Source organism: Schistocerca americana, chromosome 3 (assembly GCF_021461395.2).
Source record: "Schistocerca americana isolate TAMUIC-IGC-003095 chromosome 3, iqSchAmer2.1, whole genome shotgun sequence".
NCBI lineage: Eukaryota > Metazoa > Arthropoda > Insecta > Orthoptera > Acrididae > Schistocerca > Schistocerca americana.
The window spans coordinates 535,364,925-535,390,053 of record NC_060121.1 but is presented as its reverse complement, the minus strand read 5'-3'; the positions used below and the strand labels follow the sequence as shown (position 1 = coordinate 535,390,053).

At 38.4% G+C, this 25,129-nt stretch overlaps 3 protein-coding genes across 8 annotated transcripts in view; 2 read left to right on the top strand and 1 right to left on the bottom strand.

The window, feature by feature from the left end:
• LOC124607465 (tRNA pseudouridine synthase-like 1) overlaps positions 1-9,205 on the top strand; it is an 80,189-nt gene extending 70,984 nt beyond the window's left edge. For all 5 annotated transcript variants that reach the window (XM_047139808.1, XM_047139809.1, XM_047139806.1 and 2 more), the window contains one exon: positions 8,946-9,205. In XM_047139808.1, the coding sequence (XP_046995764.1) occupies positions 8,946-9,167 (222 nt within the window). In that variant the 3' untranslated portion in view covers positions 9,168-9,205. The remainder of the gene's footprint in view (positions 1-8,945) is intronic.
• Positions 9,179-11,272, top strand: LOC124607466 (dual specificity protein phosphatase 19). The gene has a single exon (XM_047139811.1). The coding sequence runs from the start codon at positions 9,179-9,181 to the stop codon at positions 9,800-9,802; it is 624 nt and encodes a 207-aa protein (XP_046995767.1). The 3' UTR covers positions 9,803-11,272.
• LOC124607464 (protein melted) overlaps positions 10,002-25,129 on the bottom strand; it is a 272,786-nt gene continuing 257,658 nt past the window's right edge. For both annotated transcript variants that reach the window (XM_047139803.1, XM_047139804.1), the window contains one exon: positions 10,002-12,794. In XM_047139803.1, coding sequence (XP_046995759.1) covers positions 12,534-12,794 — 261 coding nt within the window. In that variant the 3' untranslated portion in view covers positions 10,002-12,533. The remainder of the gene's footprint in view (positions 12,795-25,129) is intronic.

Below are 25,129 nucleotides of genomic sequence, written 5' to 3'. Positions count from 1 at the left end.
TGTTAAATTTCTGTTAAATTCTTGTCCATTGGAAATGGGCAATATAGGGCTCTTTTGTGCAGTTAGTAATATTTCATGGCCCCCAAAGTCAATCTTATGTAATCCAAAATGTTCATCCTTCTCTGTCTGTTTCTGGCACAACAGTTCATGCATAGACAGCCACAAAGGGCTAGAATAGGCCTGGACAGTATACTAGAAATATGTGAAAATATATTGTGTATGTATATATATGAAAATATACTGTATATAGTGTGTATGTAATTGTGCAGTAAAATCTTCCAGGTAGTGAAAATCAAGGTAATTGAATTTTTTTTTATTTACATATGAGTAGTTCAGTATATTAAATAAGTTATCGTTTATTACTTCCCTTTGTCTGATGCAATATATACTGCATTTTTACTTTTTTGTACTCCACAAACAAAGTAGGTATCACAGTACTTCAAACCTACAGCCTGTGTATTTTTCAGCACAATACATTTTTTCAAAAAATATATGAAGAAAATGACAGAATGCTTGGATCATTCCCTTGTTGACATTTGTGTCCTGAAGGGGAATCATCAAATAAACTAAAATAATTTTCTTCTGAATCAGTTTTGTCACTAAGCCGTGCTATCTTAGTAAGCATTTCACTGTCATTGTCAGATTTGTATGAACTATCAATCACATCTCTTGTTGAAATATTAAAATTTAGTGTTGCATTTACTGACAAAGATAGGCTAAGACTGTAACTTTCAGAATCTGTGGAGGAATCACCACTTTTGTTGGCATTGAATTATTCATACTCACCATTGCTCTTTGTATCTCTGTGATCTTTTCCTCAGTAGAATAACCATGAATGTGAAAAAGCTACTGACATATTGGGTGGAAGAGCCAGTGTACACTTACACTCATCAACAACATGCATGAACCACAATGCTGACATGGCTGTACTTGTCATTAGTGCTCAGGGAACGGCAACGAGGATTGAGTTAACTTGTTAGCTGCTGAAGTAAAACCCTGTGGCCACACTAAGCTTATCAACAGCACACAGGGGAATGAAGGAGCCCGATGAGTTAACTCATCAAAAGCAGTTGAGGGTTTAAAATAGATTCGTAAAAATTTCTCGATGTTTTGAGCTTCAGTATGAATATGCAGGTATAAAGAAAATTAGCAGTAGTACTTCCTTCTGGGCAAAACTTGTTATAAATACTAAAATTTCTCAATATGGCTATCTGAAGTAGTAAAGATAGCCAGTCTTGCTTGCAATATGAAGGCAAAGCTCGCCATATATAGCGTTGTCGACAGGACCAATTGCAGACCTTTGGTACAGAGTTAAATGGAGTGTCTGAATCACAGGCTGAGAGGGTTACATGGCCCTGTTGGCTGCAGATTCCATGAATTGTACCATTGGGTAATGGGGTACTGAGCTCTACTTTATAGGTCAGTGGTCTATTACACATGGGAGACAACCTACATGGATATAAAGGGCTGTGTGGAGTGGACTGGGTGGCTTTTTAGGTTAGAGGGTATCAGGAAACAACAAAAAGGACTTCAGTTTCAAAGTGTGCCGGTCAAACACAGGACAAGGGGTGACCTAGGAACCGTAGTTACATCTACATCTGCTTCATACTTCGCAAGCCACCTAATGATGTGTGGTGGAGGAGGGGTACTTTTGTACCACTAACTTATCCCCCGTACCCTGTTCGTCATGAATGGTGCATGGGAAGAATGATTGTTGGTAAGCCTCTGTACTGGCTATAACTCCCCATCATGGCCAGTACACGAGATGTATGTGTAAGGAAGTAATATGCCATTCGACCATTCCCGGAAAAGTGCTCTCTCGAAATTTCAATAGTAAACCTCTAAGTGATGCATAACATCTCTCTTGTAACGTCTGCCAATAGAGTTTGTTGAGCATCTTGGTAACTCTCTTGTGCAGACTAAATGATCCCTTGACAAAACGTGCCACTCTTCATTGAATCTTCTCTTTCTTTCTCTTTTCTATCAGTCCTACCTAGTAAGGATCCCATATTGATGAACTGTACTCAAGAACTGGTTGAGCAAGAACCTTACAAGCCACTTCCTTCAGGGATGAGCTGCAGTTCCCTAAAATTCTTCCTATGAATCAAGTCTGGCATCTGTTTTTCCCACTATTTGTTTTATGTGGTCATTCCACTTAAGATTGCAATATATAGTTACTCCTAGATATTTTATGGCAGATACCTTTTCCAGCAGTTTCTAATAAATAGTGTAGCTGTACAATAGTGGCTTTCTTTTCCTGTGTATGCATAATATGTTACATTTATTTATGTTCATGGTCAACTGCTAGAACCTGCACCATTCATCAATCCTCTGCATGTCATTCCGCGCAAATCGATACTGTCTTCTCATGTCGCTGTTTTGTTATAAATAACTGCATCATCTGCAAACAGCCTTAAAAAGTGTCTGACACTTTCTACTTGATCATTTACATACATTTTTAACAATAACTGTCCTGTCATACTCCATTGGGGTAATCTGGAAATTACCTACACGCCTGTTGATTTTGTTCCATTAAGAGCAATTTTTGAGTTCTGTCAGCAAGGAAGTCTTGAATCCAGTCACAAATCTGGTCTGATACTCGATAAGCTCATATTTTTTCACTAAACGGCAGTACGAGAAGGTGTCAAATGTCTTCCTGAAGTCAAGGAACATGGCATCTACCAAAGCCCTGTGTCCAAAACACTATGAATCTCATGGAGGAACAGAGCGGGCTGAGTTTCACAAGATCTCTGTTTGTGCAATCCATATTGATTTTTATAGAGAAGATTTGTGTTTTCCAAAAATGTCATAATTCTTGAGCATGAAACATGTTCCACAATTCTACAACAGATTGACATCAATAATGTAGGTCTAAAATTGCATCTGACATACGGCCCTTCTTGAAAATGGAAACGACCTCTGCTTTTTTCAGTCACTAAATACTTCATTGCTCCAGTAGTCTATGATAAACTGCTACTAGAAGAGGAGCAAGTTCTTTCACGTAATCTTTGTAGAATCTTTTAGGTATCTCATCTGGTCCTAATGCCTCTCCCCTACTAAGCAATTGTAGTTCTTTTCTGTTCCTTGGTCGCTTATCTCAATATCTGCCATTTCGACCTTTGTACTATGGCTAAAGGAGGGACTGTGTTAACGATCTTTGTGGTGAAACAATTTCGAATGACTGAATTGAGTATTTTAGCCATCTCTCATTACCTTCTCTTTCAGTGCTAGTATGGTCGCTGACCAAATGTAGAGATTTTGAACTGCTTACTGATTTTACATAAGACCAAAACCTCATAGGGTTTTTACTCAGATCAGTTGACAAAATTTTACTTTTCATTGAACACTTCTCTCATGCCTCTCCTTATGCTCATTTTCGCTTTGTTCAGCTTTTGTTTGTCCGCTAGATTTTGACTTTTCTTGAATAAGAGATGAAGCTGTCTTTGTTCACGGAGCATTTTTCTAGCACGGAGGGTATTTCCCATCCCTTAAGATCTTGCGTGGAACATACTTGTCTAAGGTATACTGAACACTGCTCTTTAATTTTTTCCATTTCTGCTCCACAGCTTCATCATCATCTCTGAATATTTTATGCTGACTACTCAGATAATAGCAAACATAGCTGCCTGCATTTCTGAACATTCTTTGTAAAACATGTAGTCATAGTTATCATAGTAGTAAATTGTTGTATATGTGTTGGGAAAGAACCAGAGCTCCAATCACTGATAGAAAGCACTGAAGTTCAGATCATAGATACTGAAAACTAGCTAAAATTGTAGATAAGTTTAGGTGAAATTTTTACAAATGACGTAACAGTGTGTGGAAAATATAGAACGCAGCTGGTGTTGGTATGTTTGTTGCTGTCAGAAATAGTATTTGCAGAAGGCTTTTGGAACATATACTTTGTTAGAACATTATGAATTATCTTGCAGAAAAAGATAAATTGACACAGTCAGCATGGATTCAGAAGATATCATTCTTGTGAAGTAGGTAATTCCTGTGTGTTAGTATGGATAGAGGTTACAATTGACAACTGGAATTAATTAATAACTGGTTCCTGTTACCGACTCCATGACTCAGATGATACAATTACTGAAAGGCTCAATGAAAACTTCAGTATCCCACTCATGTGGTTATAGTTGGTGGTGACTTCAATTTACCCTCAATATATTGGCAAAAATATATGTTCGAAGCCAGTGGTATATAAAACATCATCAGAAATTGTACTAAGTGCTTTCCCCAAAAATTATTTTGTAGCAGTTAGTTCAGGGGCCAACTTGAAGTGTAAATGGTTATGAAAATGTACTTGACCTCTTAGCAGAAAATAATCCGGAGAAAATAGGGTGCTTCATGATGGATTCAAGGATTAGTGGCCAAAAGGTCGTTGTAACAAGATTGAATACCGTAACATCCAAGCCTGCCAAATATAAGCACAAAATATATCTACTTAAGGAAAGCAGATAAAAATTTACTCATCAACTTCCTAAGAGTCAGTTTACATTCCCTCTGAACTAGCCATGCAAGTGCAGACCAGATGTGGCTCAAATTCAGAGAAATAATATTGTCAGCAATTGAGAGATTTATACCAAATAAATTAATACGAGACAGAAATGATCCCCCATGGTGCACAGAACATATCGGAATACTTTTGCGTAAGTCACAAAAAATGCATGGCAAATTTAAAAGAACACAAAACCTGCAAGAGTGGCAAAGTTTTACAGAGATTTCAATGTGAGATGCTTTTAATAGTTTTCACAAAGAAACTCTCTCTTGGAATCCGACAGAAAATCCAGAAAATTCTAGTCATATGCAAAGTACACCAGTGGCAATACACAATCAATACCTTCACTGTGTGATAGCAATGGTAATGTTACCAGTGACAGTGCCATTAAAGCGGAGTTACTAAAAACCATTTTCCGAACTTCCTCCAAAGAAAATGAAGTAAATATTCCAGAATTCAAATCAAGAAGTGCAGCAAACATGAATAACTTAAAAGTAGATATCCTGAGTGTTGTGAAGGAACTTAAATCAGCTAACAAAGTCAAGTCTCTTGGTCGAGGATGCATGCCAATTAGGTCCCGTTCAAAGAATGCTGATGTGATAGGTTCATAATTATAAATCATATACAACTGCTTGCTCGACAAAAGATACACTACTCAAGAAAGGAAATGGGAGTAATCCAATGAATTACAGACCCATACCACTGACATCGATTTGCAGTAGGCTTTTGGAACATATATTGTGTTTAAACATTATGAACTACCTTGCAGAAAAAGATTAATTGACACAATCACATGGATTCAGCGAAGGAACTTCAATCAGTTAATAAAGGCAAGTCTTTTGGTCGAGGATGCATGCCAGTTAGGTCCCGTTTGAAATATGTTGATATAATAGGTTCATATTTAGCTATCATATACAACTGCTTGCTCGACAAAAGAAAGGTACACCAATAGTCAAGAAAGGAAATAGGAGTAATCCAATGAATTAGACCCATACCACTGACATCAATTTGCTGTAGGCTTTTGGAACACATACTATGTTTAAACATTATGAATTACCTTGCCGAAAAAGATTGACACAATCACATGGATTCAGAAGATATCATTCTTGTGGAAAACAATTAGTTATTTTTTTCTTATGAAGTAATGAGTGTTATTGACAGGGGATCTCAAATTGATTCCATATTTCTAGATTTCCAGAAGGCTATTGACGCAATTCCTCACAGGCAACTTCTAATCAAATTGTGTACTAGATTTACAATTTCCTGTCAGGAAGGTCACAGTTCATAGTAGCTGATGAAGGGTAATGGAGAAAACCAGAAGTGATATCTGGCATTTCCCAAGGAAGTTTTATAGGCATAGGCCCTTTGCTGTTCCTACTCAATGTAAATGATTTACAAGATGATCTTAGCAGCCATCCTAGATTGTTTGCAGAATAATCAGAAGATGAAAATCAATTGGAAAATGATTTCTACTGAATACCTTTAAAGGTACGACGGGTTCAAAAATATTCAAAGAATGGCAGCTCATTTTGTGTTATTGCAAAATAGGAGGGATGGTGTCACGGATGTGATACAGGAGTTTCCATGCAAACATTAAAACAAACACATCCTTTGTTGTGGCGAGATCTTTTCAAGAAATTGCAGTCTCCAACTTTCTACTCCCCAAATGCGAAAATATTTTTTTGATGCCCACCTATGTCGGGAGAAATGATCAATGTAATAAAATAAGTGTTTATTTTTCCTGTGTGCAGTTTGAGTGGAACAGAAGAGGAATAATGTGCAAGTGATTTGACGAAACTCTGCCAGGCACATAAGTGTGAATTGCAGAGTAATGCTGTAGATGTAGATACTTGTATGTGAATAACTTAATGAGATGAGACATATGTATTAGTAAGTTTTAGTTTCAAAGTTATACCTACCTGCTATGCAAGTTATTCAAGTCCATTGATATATAACTGTAATATTATGTTTAGTTGCATTTTGTAACATTTCTTGGGTAAGAAAGTTGTTTCATAACAGAATTCTGGGACACATACTAGAATAACATAACCATTTTGTTAATATACTATTATACTGTAAATGTACTATCATTTTATACACAGATGAACAACTGAATCCATTATCTCTTCCGTACACTTGAATTTCAAAGATTTTATGTACACCATCTGTCTAAACGTATGTTAGATTTTGCTTAGTCTCTCTCTCTCTCTCTCTCTCTCTCTCTCTCTCTCTCTCTCTCTCTCTCTCTCTCACACACACACACACACACACACAAGTGTGCACTTCTCTTGCAGTTATTGAAGTAATTTTGGGGAGAGGGAAGTGGGATTTGCACAGTAGGGGTATTTTGCAGGAGTAGATGTAATTCAGTTATACACATCGGTACATGGAATCAAGGCTCGGAGATCTTTGTGAAAGGAGAACCATCAAGAAATGACAAATTTTACAGTTAGGGTGGGGGAGGGGCAGTTTCATTGTCTAAGTGGCATTATATAAATAAATGGCAGACCATAAGTTAAAATGAAATAATGTTATATTTAAATAATGTTAAAACTCTGAAGCTTTCCACGCCTTTTCGAGGTCGTGCCTGAACTACCTCATTTATGGCACTGCCAAATTCACTTTAGTTTTTGTTCTTTATTGCTGATTATTTTCTTTTCTAATTTTGAAAAGCGTGAAGAGACTAATCCTGCCCCATAACAGGGTATGAGTAAGACTCCCGTGGCACCAGAAGGGAATCAGCCATCCCTATGGCCATGTGTCAGTTCTGCTGTCACAGATGCACAAATTGTGGGTGTAGGCTGCCAGCCCTGGGAAAAGGGGATAGAACTTGTTTCCCCACATTGCTTCTTCCCTCTTGTGGTCCGAGTTCTTGTTTCTCTACACTTGAGACCGAATACAACATTAAGGTGTCTACTTTTATTACAACCACAACTAATAGTCAATAAACATTGTATTGTTAAAGCAAACTATTGGTGTTCCGAATATAAAATTCCTTATACATACTGTCAGTGTAGACTCTAGAAAAGGGGAGTACTCTGGAATCTTTTATTATTCTGCAAAGATTACTTTTATGGAGAGGTTACTGTTTCTTTTTCTCAGTATTGAGCACACTCAAACACAATCTTAATTTTTCCTGTAAGTTGTAGTAACCGTAAAATTGGTTGCATGTTTTTGTAAGTAAAACCTCAGTCTGCTGTGTGACAGGGGCTTATACCCTAGTGTGAGTCCCGCAGCTATTAAGTATTTGTGTGTTGCCTATTTAATATAAAAATGAGTAATACCTTTGTAACGGTTGACAACTGAACCATGTAAAGTCCTCACAGTAAGACCTTGTTACTATGGTATGTCAATACCTGTGGTAAAATATGTCTTTGATTGTTTTAATTACGAGAGGCTTCCCGTTTAAATAATGTTTCATGTGAGGCTAGTTGCCATTAACCCTTTGCTTGTTAACATGTTAACACGTTCGACTTTGAGGAGTTTGGTGTAAGTAAAATGTCACATTTTGTTTGTTTAAAGAAATAATGTAGACAATTTTATAATAATGTATTTACCTCCTCCATATATAGACCAATATTAGCCTTGAACATTACTGAACTCAAAACATCAAGTTTATTCAAACAACTTTCCACACAATAGACATAATACATTTTTAGAAAAATCATGGTTTGCACACAGCTGTTTAGTGACTTTAGAAAACAACCAGTTTTCATCAGAAAGAAACCATCCTCAGGTATATAACATGGCATCATTTATCAGATGTGTGACAAGTCAAAACTATTAACAAGCATCATGCCATAAACCACCATGTTAGATACAACTATAATAATGGACTACTTACAACACACAGTAAGTAATGTTTGAACTATAAGGAAAGACTGAAGAGACTAAAATTTTGGCCTCTTTTAAAGAGCAACAATACAGATGTGTGCAAACCATTGTCATCTCCTCAAAGTGATGTTCAGTGTAAAAACGATTATTATTTGTTCACTCATAGAGAGTGCTGCAAACCTCTCTGGCCTGTGATGTTCTAACTTATATTGGCTCTTGAGGCTACTCGCATGAAAGAATGCAAAGAGACAACAAATAAATTCAACATTAACATTTAAATAAGCTATCTCCAACTGTAGTTTGTGCTTAATTTTCGTGAGAGTTACTGAAAATTTCTTGATTATCATCTCGCTTTCTATAGACCATTATTTAATACGTACATCAAAATGTGTCCCCTTACAGTGTTCACTAGGAGTCAGTTGTTGGTGCATCCTTGTATTGACTGAGAAGTCTGTAAAGTTGTTCACAGATAATTTATTTGACAGATGTGCAATATGGTGTGTGATGTGAGTGAGTATGTAGCTTCGAGATGCCGCCAGCAAGTATTACATTGCATGATTTCATGCCATTAACTTAAAAAAAAAGTCATGTAGTCACTCTTTTTACACAGGTACGAAGAACTGTAGCAGCTCTGATTGCAGTGGCTCAAGGAAGACTAACTCTGGAAGACGTCCAGTACATGTTAGATGTACCTAGTAAAGACAGCTGGAATCCTAAGGCTGTCACAGTGCCCCCCTATGGGTTGTTCCTTGTTAACGTAGAATATGATCCACAAGATCTTTTATATGAAAGAAACTGTGATAATCAGTGGACAGAGAACAACAATTTGTAGAGATGTGTTAGATGTTTATAAATCTTGCAATGAGCTTCTTGAGTAGTTTGATACAAAAAAAGCAACATCTTCGGCCTTGTCAAACCACAGTAACTTCTCCAGATGGCAGAGTTCACAAAGAGATTATTAAAGATGGTAAATGCGTGCACTTGCCACAGACAGATTCATTAGCACCTGGCTATGTTGTTGATACGAATCCTGATCTGCAGGTTGCTCTTGTATTACCAGGTCTTTGCTGTGGCTCCCAGGATGTTGTACAAGATGCTAATCTTCTTCATAATTATGGAATAACACACATATTAAGTTTAGGTGTGAGAGTTGAACAGTTTGATGGTTTTGAGTATAAATTTGTTGAAGCTCTGGATCTACCTGACACAGACATTGTATCATTTTTAGAGCCAAGCTTTGAGTTTTTAAAAAAAGTGAAAGACAGTAATGGATGTGTGTTTATTCACTGCAATGCTGGTATATCTAGGTCTGCTACTCTTGTAATAGCTTACCTCATTAAAGAATGTGGTATGACATTTACAGAAGCATTTGCATACTTGAAGGAGAGAAGGGAAGCAATTAGACCAAATGATGGGTTCATCAAACAACTTAAACAGTACGAAAATTCATTAAAAACCACAATTTAATAGTATCAACATTGATATATTATATAATAATCTCCAGTGTAAAAACAAATTTGGAATGTGTGCAAAAATATAAATAATTATATAATGTATGTATATATTAAGTACATCAGTATAAATTATCAGGTCCCCAGTGAATTCAGTATGAGCAAATTCTTACAGTATTAAAACCCCTTCAGAGTCTCCAAATTAAAACAGCTTGTTAAAAAAGAATTGAAAAGTTTAAATATTTTTTACAAATATACATTTCATATACATTTTCCATTATAGTTTGTACATTCTTGTTACATTGGCTAAGCCACTAAGCTGTGGAGTGGTACACGATCACTTCTGCACCTTTGTTCATTCTCCGTTTAAGGGTGTTTTTTTTTTTTTTTTAGGAAAAACATTCTTCATAAACACATTTTGTTCATTGGCAATGAATGCCATAAATCGACACTGTGATGTTGTAGTACTGTGACTTTTATGATTACAATATCCTGAGTCATCAATATCTTAATGGTACAGGGTGTTATAAGATCTAAGCCTGCTGGATAAAATTACTCTCAACTTCATGATGGAAATCCATTTAGAAGTTAAAACTGTTGTGATTCAAATAATTCCTTTAGGTCACATTCAACTGAGATTATATTACAGTGATGAAGGTGCTGCTTGTGATGCATAAATTTATTTGGACTGATTAGTTTTGACGAAAGCAGAGCATCCTTGTACTTGAATAACAGCAACATATTTTAAGTAAGCAGGGTTATTTCATCAACTCAGCAAGAGGTCTTATGTTACTAATACTCTACCAACATATGTAAATGCCTAAAAATAAATGCTATTAATACTGAGCATACACCAACAAGGAATTTTCATTCCTTACATAAACTTAAGAAAACAAAATTAGATGCTGAACATCACAGCAAACAAAAATTAGGAAAGGTACTGCTTGCCTGTAGCTGAATGATGTATGGCATGTCCCCCCCGCCCCCACGAACACACACACACACACACACACACACACACACACACACACACACACACACACGTGTATACATAAAATAAAATAAAAATAACTGATAACTGAATGGTAGTAAAATCAATGAACAAGTATGTGTAGTGTTGTCCCACACCAGTCAGCTACAGGTAGATGACATTATAAAGAAATTTAAATTTTGTCTGAACATAATGTGTGTGATGTTTCTGTGCAGGTGGTATGGAACAGACGTAAAGTAAGGAATCTTATAATACAATCCACTTTACAAGAATGTTATTTTCTTTCTGTATTAAATCATAATATTTAACTTTGTGTGTTCAAGTAACATATTATATTGTGTTGTAAATTAAGCCATTGTGCATGGAATTAGTTATCTGAGGAATTTTCATATCAGCAAATATAAATTTTATTTACTGAGCTCTTGAAGGAAGACATTGTTAACTGCATTTGTCTTATTTATAAACAGAAAAATTACATGTTACATGAAAAATAAATGCATTAAAAAATATACATATAATTCGCTGTCCTTCCATCCCTGCCACATATTATGATAAAAATGAGTCTGTAAGAAGTGTTAAAAAGATGGTTTGACAGACTACCTTAAGGTTCTTTTCCTTTTCATAAGAATGTGAAACAAAAATGCAAGGTAGTGAGCAGAAGTAACTGCTCAAAATTTTCAAATTCACCCATAATTTTACAAAATTTAATATGGTCAGTTGCAAATGCCTTCAAATTACTACTACTGCTGCTGCTGCTGCTGCAAGAGAACGATATGCCAAAGAGCAGCAGGGGAATCACAATGAAAATACGACAGCAGTGAGTAGTAGTCCTTGTAAAGGAAGGGAGGTTGACAAGATCACAAAATTTAATGTAATGTTTTCATCAATAAATGTGTAATACTGAGAAAGGCGATGTTCCCCTGGTTAACTGAGACAAATTCTGGGTAAATAGTGTGTGTTTGGTTGCATGTAATGGATGGTGTTCTATTTGTAAGATGACTGATTTCATGTATATAAAAAAAGTAGTTTCAGAATATGCATACAAAGACAGGTTGGCATAAACTCTGCAACTTCTACTGAATTTTGGATTTGGCAACAACGAAAGCCTCCAGACAAGGTCTGATTTTTGTGGGGTGTGTGTGTGTGTGTGTGTGTGTGTGAGAGAGAGAGAGAGAAAACACAATTCCTCAGGTTTCTCAAAGTAGACAACTAACAAGTATTTTTAATTGATGTCACAATCTGTCAGCAACCTTACAATCGGTGTTCCGCCTCCCATAAAGGTGTGATGACTAAGGACTGACAGAAAGTGCAGAAAATCTCTTGATGTCAAAGTATACTCTTTAAATTGATTCCCATAGAAAAATCTTGAAACAAGTTACTAGAAACAACCAAGCAATGAAACATCACCATATTTACATTGGGGACAATTTTTACAACTTGCACAAAAAGATCTTTCTGTGGGTTAGAGAGAGAGAGAGAGAGAGAGAGAGGATACAGACACATTACAGAAGGTATCATGTATGTTCAGTATGGCCCACGTATCACTTGTGAGCTCATTTAAAAGATTTCTTAAATTTATTTCTTAATATTATTAATGTCTTATTGACAATGATGCCATCAGACAGAGACACATGGAGATCAGCATTCTAAGCAAATCCTGGTGTGTGTTAACGGCTGTTCTTCTCTATTAAGTACTATAAAAATATGTTTAGTATGATGGTGCCATATATACATTTTCAAATGAAACAACCTAACTTCAAACAGCAGTACGCAAGCTGGCTCCCCTAGCAGGAAGTGAATTACTTTTAGCAGGTACCTCCCGAGAATGAGAATGAGCAACAACAATTGAAAGGCACTGCACCCATTCTTCTGCATTTTTACCATCCTTTGGTTTCAGTATGAGTGACTGGTCTCCAGTAAAAATCTCAAATGCTTTTGGGATATTGCGAGCACCTCTGCTCACTTTAACACTCCTTATTTGGTTTACTTCTATAGGGGTAACATCCTTGTCATCTTTCTGGAAGAAAACAATGGAATGGAAGATAATGAATCATATATTAATGTGAACACTTATCAGACTCTATTGCAGACTAAAACTTAATCAAATTATTTTATTCACATCTTTGATCACAATTTCTTAACTGTCCACACTATTAATTTTGTTTAGCACTGAACAAAATTGATTACATGGACTTTTAGAAAACCGATCAATGACTGTGAATAAAATGGTTTGAATATTCCCAGTATTCCTTAACTAATGATATGTTGCAATTAGTAAGACATAATGTTTACAAATAATATTGTAAACTATAAATACAAGGCAGAAAGGGTAGCGGAGATCAAAAGTTATTAGCTGGATAGTACAAATTACTGAAAAAACTAATCACTTGGTGCCAACCTGTATAAGATATTTGTTGCTATATCATCACTTATCTTTTAAGGTGGAACTAACATTTGTTGGTGACAAATATCAATAAAACTGCACCTTCTAATTTTTCAAACTGACTTATAATCTATTGTCTCATATCATATAATCTATTGTGTTATATTGCTGTTGCTGATCTAATCTTGATCTGTGTGTTTTTGGACTTTCTCTTGTTCACTGTGGATGTGATTGAATGCTGCAACTATGGCATAAACTAAACAAAGTTGTTGTAGAAACAGCCATCAATCACAATTTTATTTAAAATTCTCATATACTCAGCTTACAATCCTCAACAAGTGAAATATATAAAAACTGAGAGATTATATTGTAAAGTAGCCTACATGTAAATAGTTGTAATAACATCACAGCAACAAGGAGTGATCAAATTTTTTGATGACTGCAAATAAACGGGCGTGAAAAACTTCTGCATGATGTGTCGCTGCCATGAACACAGCTTGATGAAACTTAGAGCACACATAAAAAGAACTGCTACAGTATAGTACAGAAGGTAACTGAAAAAATTAGCAGTGAGAGGAGCAGAAGTGACACTTTTACTCAAAAGAAGAATTACACTGTAGTCACTGTGATTTATGATGGACATCACAAAAGACGGAACAAGGTTCTTAATAGGATGTGTGATCACCATCGATAGCAACATGTTCCCATGCTGGCCTAAGGGTAGTAATGAGTGCTTGTGGCAGGGCATCCATTCCTCTACCAGTGTGGCTGACAACTGCTGTATGATCGTTCGTGTCGTGGACGTGCTGCAATATGTCTCCCTAATGCTTCACACACTTGCTTAACGGTATTTACGTTGGGGAAATGGGCAAGTTAGTCTAGTAGATTTGCTGAATATCCTCTTGTTCCAAGAGCTCCTCCTCCTGCTCCTGCTACTCTGATGCAGTTGCACACTGTCATCCTTAAAAACAACAATTGCACAATGTCATCCTTAAAAATGAAGTCGGGGTCAAATACCCCTGAAAAGACACACATGAGGAGGAAGTACAGCATCACAATAATGTTGCCCAGTGTGTGTGTGTGTGTGTGTGTGGGGGGGGGGGGGGGGGTCGCGCATGCACGTGTGTGTTCAAAGATTTGGAGGTCAGTATGCTCATGCAACATTACATGGATCATGAAAACAATCATGTTCAACAATGTTCTTGGATATATTTCGTGTTCCCACTTCTTGCCTTATGAGGGTACAACCAGAATAATCCGAGAGGAGCATGCATGTGACCACACCTCATTGGTCCAGTCCCTATGCTCTTGGCACCATTATAAACAGTGCCTCTGATGTGTGGATGTCAACAGAACAGAAAATACTGCTTGTTGGGCAGAGGCTATTCCCATGCTGTTACCACGCCAATGTGAAGTATCAGATTGCATGCTTCAGAGTCCTATTCAATGTGGTTGCCATTGCTGCTGCTGTTTGACGCGAGTCCGTTCATGTCTGTTGCACAATGCAGCAGTCACTGCATCTTTAGTTGACTGTGGTCATCCACCTTCCCTGCTTCCAGAAACAGTGCCTTGGTTCAGAACACTCCCCATGCATGTGAAACAAAGCTGTGAGCAATACCAAACTCCTGGGCTACACTCATCCCACTTTGTCTTTCTTCCAGTTTCCCGATGATTCTTGCCCATATGAAGTCATCCAAATATTTTCTCCATGCCATGTTGACAATGAAGACCACCACCATAGTTCACAGTAACTGCTAGCTGATTGACACACACTGTGTTTTCCCATTTCTTCAACTGCTTTATGTTATGGGGCCAGGCCCACTGGGCACTATAGTCACACTAATCTCATGCCATGTGACGTCCAGGTTTCTGTGCACGACAGAGTCCTCTGGCAAAATACTCCTGCACTTCATTCATTCCCACCGAGCTGTTCGTATGTTATGTTGCTTTATCGATATTGTCCTCAAGTATTGCCCATGCCATTTCAAGTAAAAATAATGACTGGTTGTGTTTCTTCCATAATTGCCTATAATTTTAGAACTTCTTCATGAAATAAATAAAAACAGAAAATTAACAAAGTGACAGACAGGCTGCTCAGACCTTACATATTACCAAATGCAACATCTAGAACAGTTGCTGGAAAAACAGATAAAGAAAACATAACACGTAGTTTTTGGAATGACAGGTTTCTTCTTCAGGGTGAGAAAAGAGGAAAACATTTGTAAGGTCAGTTAGAATAGGGGTTAACAAGTAACCATAAGGTATTAGGAGTAAGGTGAACACAGGTGCATATATTATTTATTCACTGATGGCAATGACAGAATAGTTTCTACACAACAAATGAAATATGAACAGGTCACGGATACAAGTGGCATTCAATAAGTAACGCAACACTTTTATTTTCTCAGTCAATTCAGTTTGAAAAATTGAGGAATTTGTTGTGGGACATAGTGGAATATTTGCATTTCAGTCCCTTCTGATAAGTGGGAGCACTATATGTAAGCCTTCAAAGTAAACCAAAGCATTGCAGATATTTGTAGGTGCTTGCATAATGTCTACAGAGATCTGGCAGTGAACAAAAGCACGGTGAGTCTTTGAGTGAGGCGCCTGTCATCATCAGAACGAGGTTGTGCAATCCTGTCTGATCTCCCACATGCCAACCAGCCACACATAGCTGTCTCTCCTGCAACGTTGGAATGTGCAGACACTCTTTTGAGGTGATCGACAGGACATATTCAAACACCTCGCTGCATGAATGGATGTCTCTGTTGGTAGTGCTGACCCTCATTCCACCAGTTGAGATACACAAAGGTGTGTACCCACTGGGTTCCTTGCCACTTAACAGATGACTATAAAGGGCAATGAAGGACCATCTATGTGGAATCAGAGCTAAAACTTCGCTGGACTATTCTTCCTCATCCCCCCCCCCCCCCCCCTCCCCTCTCCCGCAGCCTGAATCTTGCATCTTCTGACTTCCATCTGTTCGGCCCAATGAAGGATGCACTCTGTGGGGAGCTGTATGAGGATGATGGTGAGGAATGCAGTAAGATGGCATAAGTCCAGTGCCTTGAACAGAGATTATGTTAAGAAACAGGGTTCTGTAGGCAAAAGAGTGGGGAATAATATGGTGTATTATGATCCTGAATAAAACCAACCTAAATTAAGAAAAAAATGGTTTGTGTAACATAATGATCACCCCTCGTAATTACTGAACACATCAAAACTACACTTAATGCTGCAGACAGTTACTGTATGTGTATTCTGAGAGCCACAGTAACTACTTTTATTCATTACTGGGTATCAGTCATATTTCCCACGCCTAAACACTTCACTTCAGCTACACCTCAAACTTGCATCAAAAGCAACTAGGCAAGGATAAACCAGTTACTGTTGTTTTAAAGTAATAACATGAAATAATCGCTTTTACAACTAATAACAAGCACACTGCACCAAACTTTGGCTGAGTGCCAGACAAGTAGTATCGATAGACATTTTAGTATCTAGATGAAACATGACTGTATCTTCAAGATTAAAGTAGTAAATAACAACAGATCATACGCTGCCACGGTGTATTTCTTAGTTCTCCGACTCGGACATATTTTAAGATAAGTTTAAAGGTAAAACTATGTTTTAAAAAAACTATGTTCTTATTTATAGTGGTTGACTTCACAGCTTGTCATTTGTATTTACACAAGGGTAATTAGTATATTTCTTGTATTACTACATTATAACTTTATTCTTAAAATTTACATATGCACCCAGCATGCATGTCGCAGTATAGTTGGAGCTGGGGATGTATTAGGGTGCATAGTGGGAATGGCACATAAAGGAACTGGGAATCTATTTTATAGCTTCAGAAGCTACTGCACTAAACACATCTATGATTATATTAAATGCTGTGTCTAATATAATTACTGTGGTTCAATGGCTAGTATATTTAACTATTAGTGTAAAGGTTCCATGTTCATTCAACACCTACATCTACACTCGCCAAATCATTGTACCATGAACGGCAGTACATTTTATTGTACCACATATTAAGGTTTCTTCTTGGAGCATGGGAATAATGACTGCTTGTACTCATATGCCTCTGTGCAAGTTGTTATTTGTCTTATCTGAATGATGTCTGTAGATTATTTGCCGTTTCTGTCCTGAAAAACTATTTGTGAAGTTTTCTAAGCGGATTATTGCAAGGATATTTGAAGAAAAATTTGTTAACATCGAGTATAGATTTAAATGTCAGGAAGTCGTTTCTGAAAGTATTTTATGGAGTGTAGCCATGTATGGAAGTGAAATGTGGACGATAAATAGTTTAGACAAGAAGTGAATAGAAGCTTTCGAAATGTGGTGCTACAGAAGAATGCTGAAGATTAGATGGGTACATCACATAACTAATCTGGAGGTATTGAATAGAATTGGGGAGAAGATGAGCTTGTGGCACAACTTGACTAGAAGAAGAGATCGGTAGGTAGGACATGTTCTGAGGCATAAAGGGATCACCAATTTAGTACTGGAGGGCAGCGTGGTGGGTAAAAATCACAGAGGGAGCCAAGAAATGAATACACTAAGCAGATTCAGAAGGATGTAGGCTGCAGTAGGTACTAGGAGATGATGAAGCTTGCACAGGATAGAGTAGCATGGAGAGCTGCATCAAACCAGTCTCAGGACTGAAGACCACAACAACATGTTTTTTACTACTATATGAGTGGCTGCTAGAAGGTTTTCCAACATTTCTTTCACTCTCATCAGTCAAACAAGCCAGTGACTGGACTCTTTAGGCTTTCCTGGAAAATCTACTATTACAGCTTTCCTGCCATACTTTGGTGGTATTTCCTCAAGTATCACAAGAATCCTCAACATATAAATTAGATGTGTATTTCATTCCCCAGTGAAACTGAAGAATTTGTTATGTCCCATCAAAGATAACCTTGGACTCAGGAAACAAAGTGTGTACGGGATCCCCATGAGTGAGGAATGATGTACCATATATTGCCCAAACTTGTTGTGGGGTGGTAGACTGATGTGATGAACATCATTGTCATACTGCTCTGGGATACCGAAATAAACCAGCACGAGCAGAACACTGCTTTTGGTATAGGATACTGCATGAAGTAAGAAAAGAACAATTACATCTTCAGCTTCATCTTTCTGGCATTGCATGAAGAAAGGAGGCAATACACATTTACATGCTCTCTCAGCCACACTGGGGGCTCATGCAGCCTCCACCAGTCCACTTCCTGAGGCCCCATCCCTCTTGACGCATGCTTCTGGGCACAATCCTGCATTTAGGCTCAAATGCCAACATATCATCGGCCTCGCCATTCTGTGGTACTACATCTGTCTCACTGCTGCATAATTTCCCTACCCCGTTGCCACACTGCCTACCTCGTCTTCGGTTTTCATCCTTGCCTCTGTGCCTTACTTCCTCGAAATAACTTTGCCATCTCTCCTTTAAGGCTTTAAGGGGAAAGGGATGTAGAACAACAGTTTGGTACCCCTAGACAATATGGCTGTACCAGCCAGACAGGTTGGGCAGCAACTTGCAGTTGTTTGCTGCTGATGATGTGGTGTATGGGAAAATGTCAAAGACGAGTGACTGCACAAAACACAGCTATGATTATACTAAATGGTGTGTCTAATAGCATTATGTGGTCCAATGGAATGTGTAGTTAATTATTAGTGTATAGGTCCCTTGTTCATTCAACACCTACATCTACACTTGACATATCATTGTGCCATGTGTGACAGTACATTTTATGGTACCATATATTAAGGTTTCGTCTTGTGATGACTTAGACAAAATTTCTAGATGGTGTGATGAATGGCATTTGTCTCTAAATGTAGAAAAATGTAAGTTAATGCAGATTAGTAGGAGAAACAAACCTGTAATGTTCAGATACAGCATTAGTAGTGCCCTGCTTGACACAATCACATCAGTTCAATAACTGGGCATCACGTTCCAAAGTCATATAAGGTGGAACAAGCATGTGAGGATTATGGTAGGAAAGGTGAATGGTCAACTTTGGTTTATTGGGGGAATTTTAGGAAAGCGCGGTTCTTTTGTAAAGGAGACTGCATAAAGGACACCAGTGTGACCCATCCTTGAGTACGGTTTGAGTGTTTGGGATCTAAAACAGGTTGGATTAAAGGAAGACATTGAAGCAACTCAGAGGCGGGATGCACGATGTTTTACCAGTAGGTTCAAACAATATGCAAGTGTTATGGATATGCTTCGGGAATTCAAATGGGAATCCTTGGAGAGAAGGCGACATCCTTTTTGAGGAACCCTGCCTGACTCTGTTCACACCTCCATCCAACTGAGATCCACCCCCACTGCCCCCAATTCACTCCCTGTTAATTTTCCAGAATTTCTTAACATTGAACCTTGCCTCATCATCAATCCCCAAATTCCTCAACATGCAGATTAACCTTACATCTGCAGAAAGAACTGCAGTTAGTAGGTTTGATATAGATGGAGGTACCGATGTACCCATCTTTGAGGTGGAGGTCAACATCTAGGAAGATGGCGATCCGAATCAACTGCCCCCAAACCAGTCCCCGTTAACTTTCCAGAATTTCTTAACCTTGAACCTTGCCTCACCATTATTCTCCAAATCCCTCAACATGCAAACTAACCTTACATCTGCAGAAAGAACCGCAGTCCACCATCTAAAAATCGATCCTGACCTCATAATCCTACCTGCGGACAAACGCACCACCACTGTTTTTTGAACAGCAAGGATTAACTGGCAGAGGAAGGACTCAGCCATCTGTCAGATACATCCGCCTAAAAACCTTGCCACAGTGACTCCATCCCAGAAATCCAGCAGGATCTCCAGTCTCTCCTCAAATCCTTAGACTCAAGAACCTCTCCCCGCAGTCCATCCCTCCCTTCACTCCTGCCACTCCTACTCTCTACAGCTTCCTAAAGACCATAAACCCGAACACCCAAAATTCCCTATTGTGGCTGGTTACTGTGCCCCCACTGAGAGAATCTCTGGTCTCATAGATCAACACCTTCAGCCTATTACCCGGAACCTACCCTCTTCTATAACAGATATCAACCATTTCCTCCACTGACTCTACACAGTTCCTGTCCCTTTACCACCCACCCATTTGCTTCACCTGGTCCTACTCAACCCAACAAGCCACCTTCCTAGATGTTGACCTCAAACATGGCTACATCAGTACCTCTGCCCATATCAAACATACTAAACACCAGCAATACCTCCACTTCAACAGCTGCCACCCATTCCATACCAAGAAGTCTCTTCCATACAGCCTAGACACCTGTGGTTGTCACATCTGCAGTCTCCCTCTCGAAATATACCAACAGTCTCACTGAGACCTTTACAGACTGTAATTACCCTTCCGACCTTGTACAAAAACAAATCTGTCGTGCCTTATCTTTCCAGTCAGTCATTACTTCCCACAATTTCACCGTTCGGCCAAAGAGGAGCATTCCCAGGCCTGGAGCTACTGAATTACATTCTGCACCAGGGTTTTGACCTCTTGTAGTGCCCTGAGATGAGAAATGTCCTGTCCACTATCATTCCCAACCCTTCCACAGTGCCACAGTGGCAGTCCACCGTCCACCGAACCTACACGATATACTTGTCCATCCCTACACATTCCCTGCTTGCAACCCTTTACCTCATGGCTCATATCCCTGTAGTAGACCTAGATGCAAGTTCTGTCCCATGCATCCTCCCACCGGCATCTACCCCAGTCCATCTTCTATCCCATCAAAGGTGGGAAACAAGCCGTCTGTATGCATGAATGGCCACTGACAAACTGTGGCCAAGGAACAACCGTACCACCCTGTTGCTGAAGATGACATTCGTCATTTCAATGACAGCTTCACAGCCTGTGGCATATGGCTTTTCCCATCAACAACAGCTTTTCTGAACTCCACAGATGGGAACTCCCCCTGCAATATATCCTACTTTCCCATAACCCTTCTGGCCTCAACCTTTGTTAGTCATTGTCCTCAACCATGTAGCCCCTTCCCTGTTCCCATTCCAGCACTACACAGCCCTCTATTCCACCAATGCACTCAGTTTTGTTACTTCTCTCCTTTACCGCTAACACCCCCCCCCCCCCCCCCCCCCATCTTCGTCTAACTCTCAACTTCACCTACCTGCCCTACCCTCCCACCACTTCATCCCTGCATGCTCCCCAGAAACACTTCATCGTCCTCCACCCCTACCCTGCTATCCTTTCCATTTCCTGCCTCCTCCTTACCCCCACCCAGTTGCTTCACCCATCATGCATTGCTGCTGCTGCTCTAAGTATGGCTTCAGTTGTCAGACCTGTGGTCATGTGCATGTGAGTTGTGTGTGTGTGTGGGGGGGGGGGGGGGGGTGTCTATTTTTGACAAAGACCTCGTTGGCCAAAAGTTTATTTTGTTACAGTCTTTTCGTTGTGCCTATCTGCGACTCAGCACTTCCACTATATGGTGAGTAGCAGTTATCCTTTTCATAATATTGATGGGAAATTAAGTTCCCTCCTAAGTTTCTCAAATACTTGGCAATGATGTGACAGCAAATAATTTGGTGTAATGATGATTTTCTAACACAAACTTTCACTAGGAAAATGGAAATAATCATAGGAGATTCCAGGTAGCAACTGCGAAACATGTCAAATTGTGTCCTTTGGCAAAACGTATTGTAAGCAGCACTTAATTGTACAGTAGGTGCCAACTAACACATTCAACATAAAAGGCCTGAACTCAATTATTTTATTCTGTAACGTGTTAGAACTCTCCAGCATAGTCTTTTTTCTCATTTTTCTTTGCAGGAGCATCTTTTAGTGGATCAGAAAAAACATAAATATGCAAGAAATAGTTAGGAAATAAAAATGAGATGTTCTACTTTTAAGCACTTTAACAGATCCCTTTCTTTTTGTTTTATATCTTTGTCATGATAAAGTATTTTAAAATATTGCAAATGCTAGATAAACAGTCGCATTTTTAAATCATGTCTACAGCTGCTTTACGGATGTTCCTCTTCCTGTTCCAGTGTTTACCAAGAAAAACATTCCTTTACTGTGCCAAACCCATAACTGAATGTAGAATGTGTCCCTGTGATAATATTAAGAAACATCAAAGGTACCAACTGCAGATTTATGTTGCACTGCTTCCCCATCTCTGAGTAACACCTTGTTATATCACTGTCATCACATTATGCAGAATGGAGTCAAAAGACTATTTTTGGAATACATTACAACAGAAACTACTACTTTGTGGAAATGTGTACATATACATTCACCATGATAACATTTCTACTAACTATTTAATTTTTGTGCTTATTAATTTAAATTAATTGCAACAGCAGTACTGCCTTTTATTTAATTTAGAAGTAAATGTTTTCAGAAAATTAAAATGAAGAAAAATTTCTGTCTCTGCCCCTGACCTCAAGAGCTCTAGCACACGCGATAAAACAGTGAGATAAAACAGTAATGGTTGTCATTTAATCTAAACATGTTAGTAATAACCACAAAGTTGATTAATTCATTACCAGGGAATACGTTTTCAATTATAATGCAACTGGCTGAATGACTTCATGGTTCTAGGAAGGTCATAATAGATAAAAAGACTTTAATCATGATAAAGTGGGTATCTTTTATGATAGTGGTATTAGAGTATACATAGATGGGAGAAATGCTACAAAAATTTTGTGATGTCCATGCACGTACCTAGAGAAAAAACTTTCAATAGCCTAGATTACATAAATTAGTCTTTATTGTTGACAACAACTTTTGACAGATGTAACTGTCATCTTCTAGTCTTCAAAAAATTTCTGTTATAAAATATGTTCCATTGTGAGTTAGTATTCATGAAATACATTTTACACTGAAGTGCCAAAGAAAGGCATGTGTATTCAAAAACAGAGATATGTAAACAGGCAGAATGTGGCACAGCAGTCAGCAATACCTATATAACACAAGTGTCTGGTGCAGTTGTTAGATCAGTTACTGCTGCTACAATGGCAGATTATTAAATTTAAGTGAGTTTCAACGTGGTGTTATAGTTGGCGTACGAGCTATGGGACACAGCATCGCCGAGTAGTAGATGAAGTGGGTATTCTCCCATATGACCATTTCACGAGTTCACTGTGAATATCAGGAATCTGGTAAAACAACAAATCTCCGACATTGCTGCGTCCAGAAAAAGATCCTGCAAGAATGGGACCAATGATGACTGAAGATAATCAGTCAATGTGACAGAAGTGCAACCCTTCTGCAAACTGCGGCAGATTTCAATGCTGGGTCATCAACAAGTGTCAGCGTGCGAACCATTCAACGAAAGATCATCAATATGGGCTTTTATAGCTGAAGACACACTCGTATACCCTTGATGACTGCACAACACAAAGTTTTACGCCTCGCCTGAGCCCGTCAACACCAACATTAGACTGTTGATGACGGGAAATATGTTGCCTGATCGGACAAGTCTTGTTTCAAATTGTATCGAGCGGATGGATGTGTATGGGTAAGGAGACAACCTCATGAATCCATGGACACTGCGTGTCAGCAGGGGACTGTTCAAGCTGGTGGAAGCTCTGTAATGGTGTGGGGCATAGACCCTGATATGTCTAGATATGACTCTGACAGGTGACATGTACATAAGCATCCTGTCTGATCGCCTGCATCCATTCATGTCCATTGTGCATTCCGATGGACTACAGAAAGCCCAGTAGGACAATGTGGCACTCCACATGTACAGAATTGCTACAGAGTGGCTCCAGAAACACTCTTTTGAGTTTAAACACTTCCGCTGGCCACCAGACACCCCTGACATGAATATTATTGAACATATCTGGAATGCCTTGCAAAGTGCTGTTCAGAAGAGATCTCCACCCCTTCATACTGTTACAGATTTATGGACAGCCCTGCAGGATTCATGGTGTCAATTCCCTCCAGCACTACATCATACATTAGTCGAGTCCATGCCATATCGTGTTGCAGCACTTCTGCGTGCTCACAGGGGCCTACATGATATTAGGCAGGTGTACCAGTTTCTTTGGCTCTTCAGTGTACAACAAAAATTTTTTGGAGGCCAGAAAATGAGTTACAACTTTTGGGACCTATTGTCTACAATAAAGGTTAATTTATGCGAACTTGGCTATGGTCCAAGCAGATCGGTCCTTCTAAGTTCTCAATATGAGAAAATTTACTTAATATAACTAGAGGTCTGTATGGATCTGAAAAATGCTAAATAGTTAGTTAGTTCCATATTCCATGGATCATTTGCATGATAAATCGTAATGATGTGGAAAGAGTCATTTTACATTTGATCACAAATATATTTGTAGATATGGCTACATGATGAAGAATTACAAGTTTTCTTTTTTTTTCTTTTTCTCTCAAATAATTGTTATTACTAGACATCGGACTTTTGGGTTTTAACAATCTTAAATTAGGAACCTAAAATAGATTCTATAGGTGACCAAAATCTGACTTTTAACTGTCTAGAAATATAAATAGATAGACAAATATCCACATTATATTATTGTCCATGACCCTAATTGCAGTCACAGTAAATAACTAACACCTTCTCAAGATTTTCCGTTGATAAACTGCATCTCTTGTCTGTTAATAGCATGTCATATGCCGAGAATGAGTGTTCCATGTCAACAGATGTCACCAGAGCAAATTCAAACGACGGTATTAGGCGCAATGGGACCACAATGCGCAATGGGACCACACACTCATGTTATGTTGATGTCAGCCACTGTGCATAGGGTGGTCAGTCCTGTTGTTTTTTTTTTTTTTTTTTTTTTTTTTTTTTTTTTTTTTTTTTTTTTTTTAAGCACTGTCTTTAGTTTCTCACTAACTTTCATACCAGTAGAACCTAGTTTATTTTTTCTGTCACCTCTTCTATCAATCGCAGTTGCTTGTAGACTGGTTTCCCTGAACACTCTAGAGCTTTAATAATAGGGACCAAAGATGCAGAATGAGATTTTATG

Excerpts from the sequence above, each read along its gene's own strand:
- LOC124607466 (XM_047139811.1), top strand. The coding sequence starts at position 9,179 with ATGTTTATAAATCTTGCAATGAGCTTCTTGAGTAGTTTGATACAAAAA.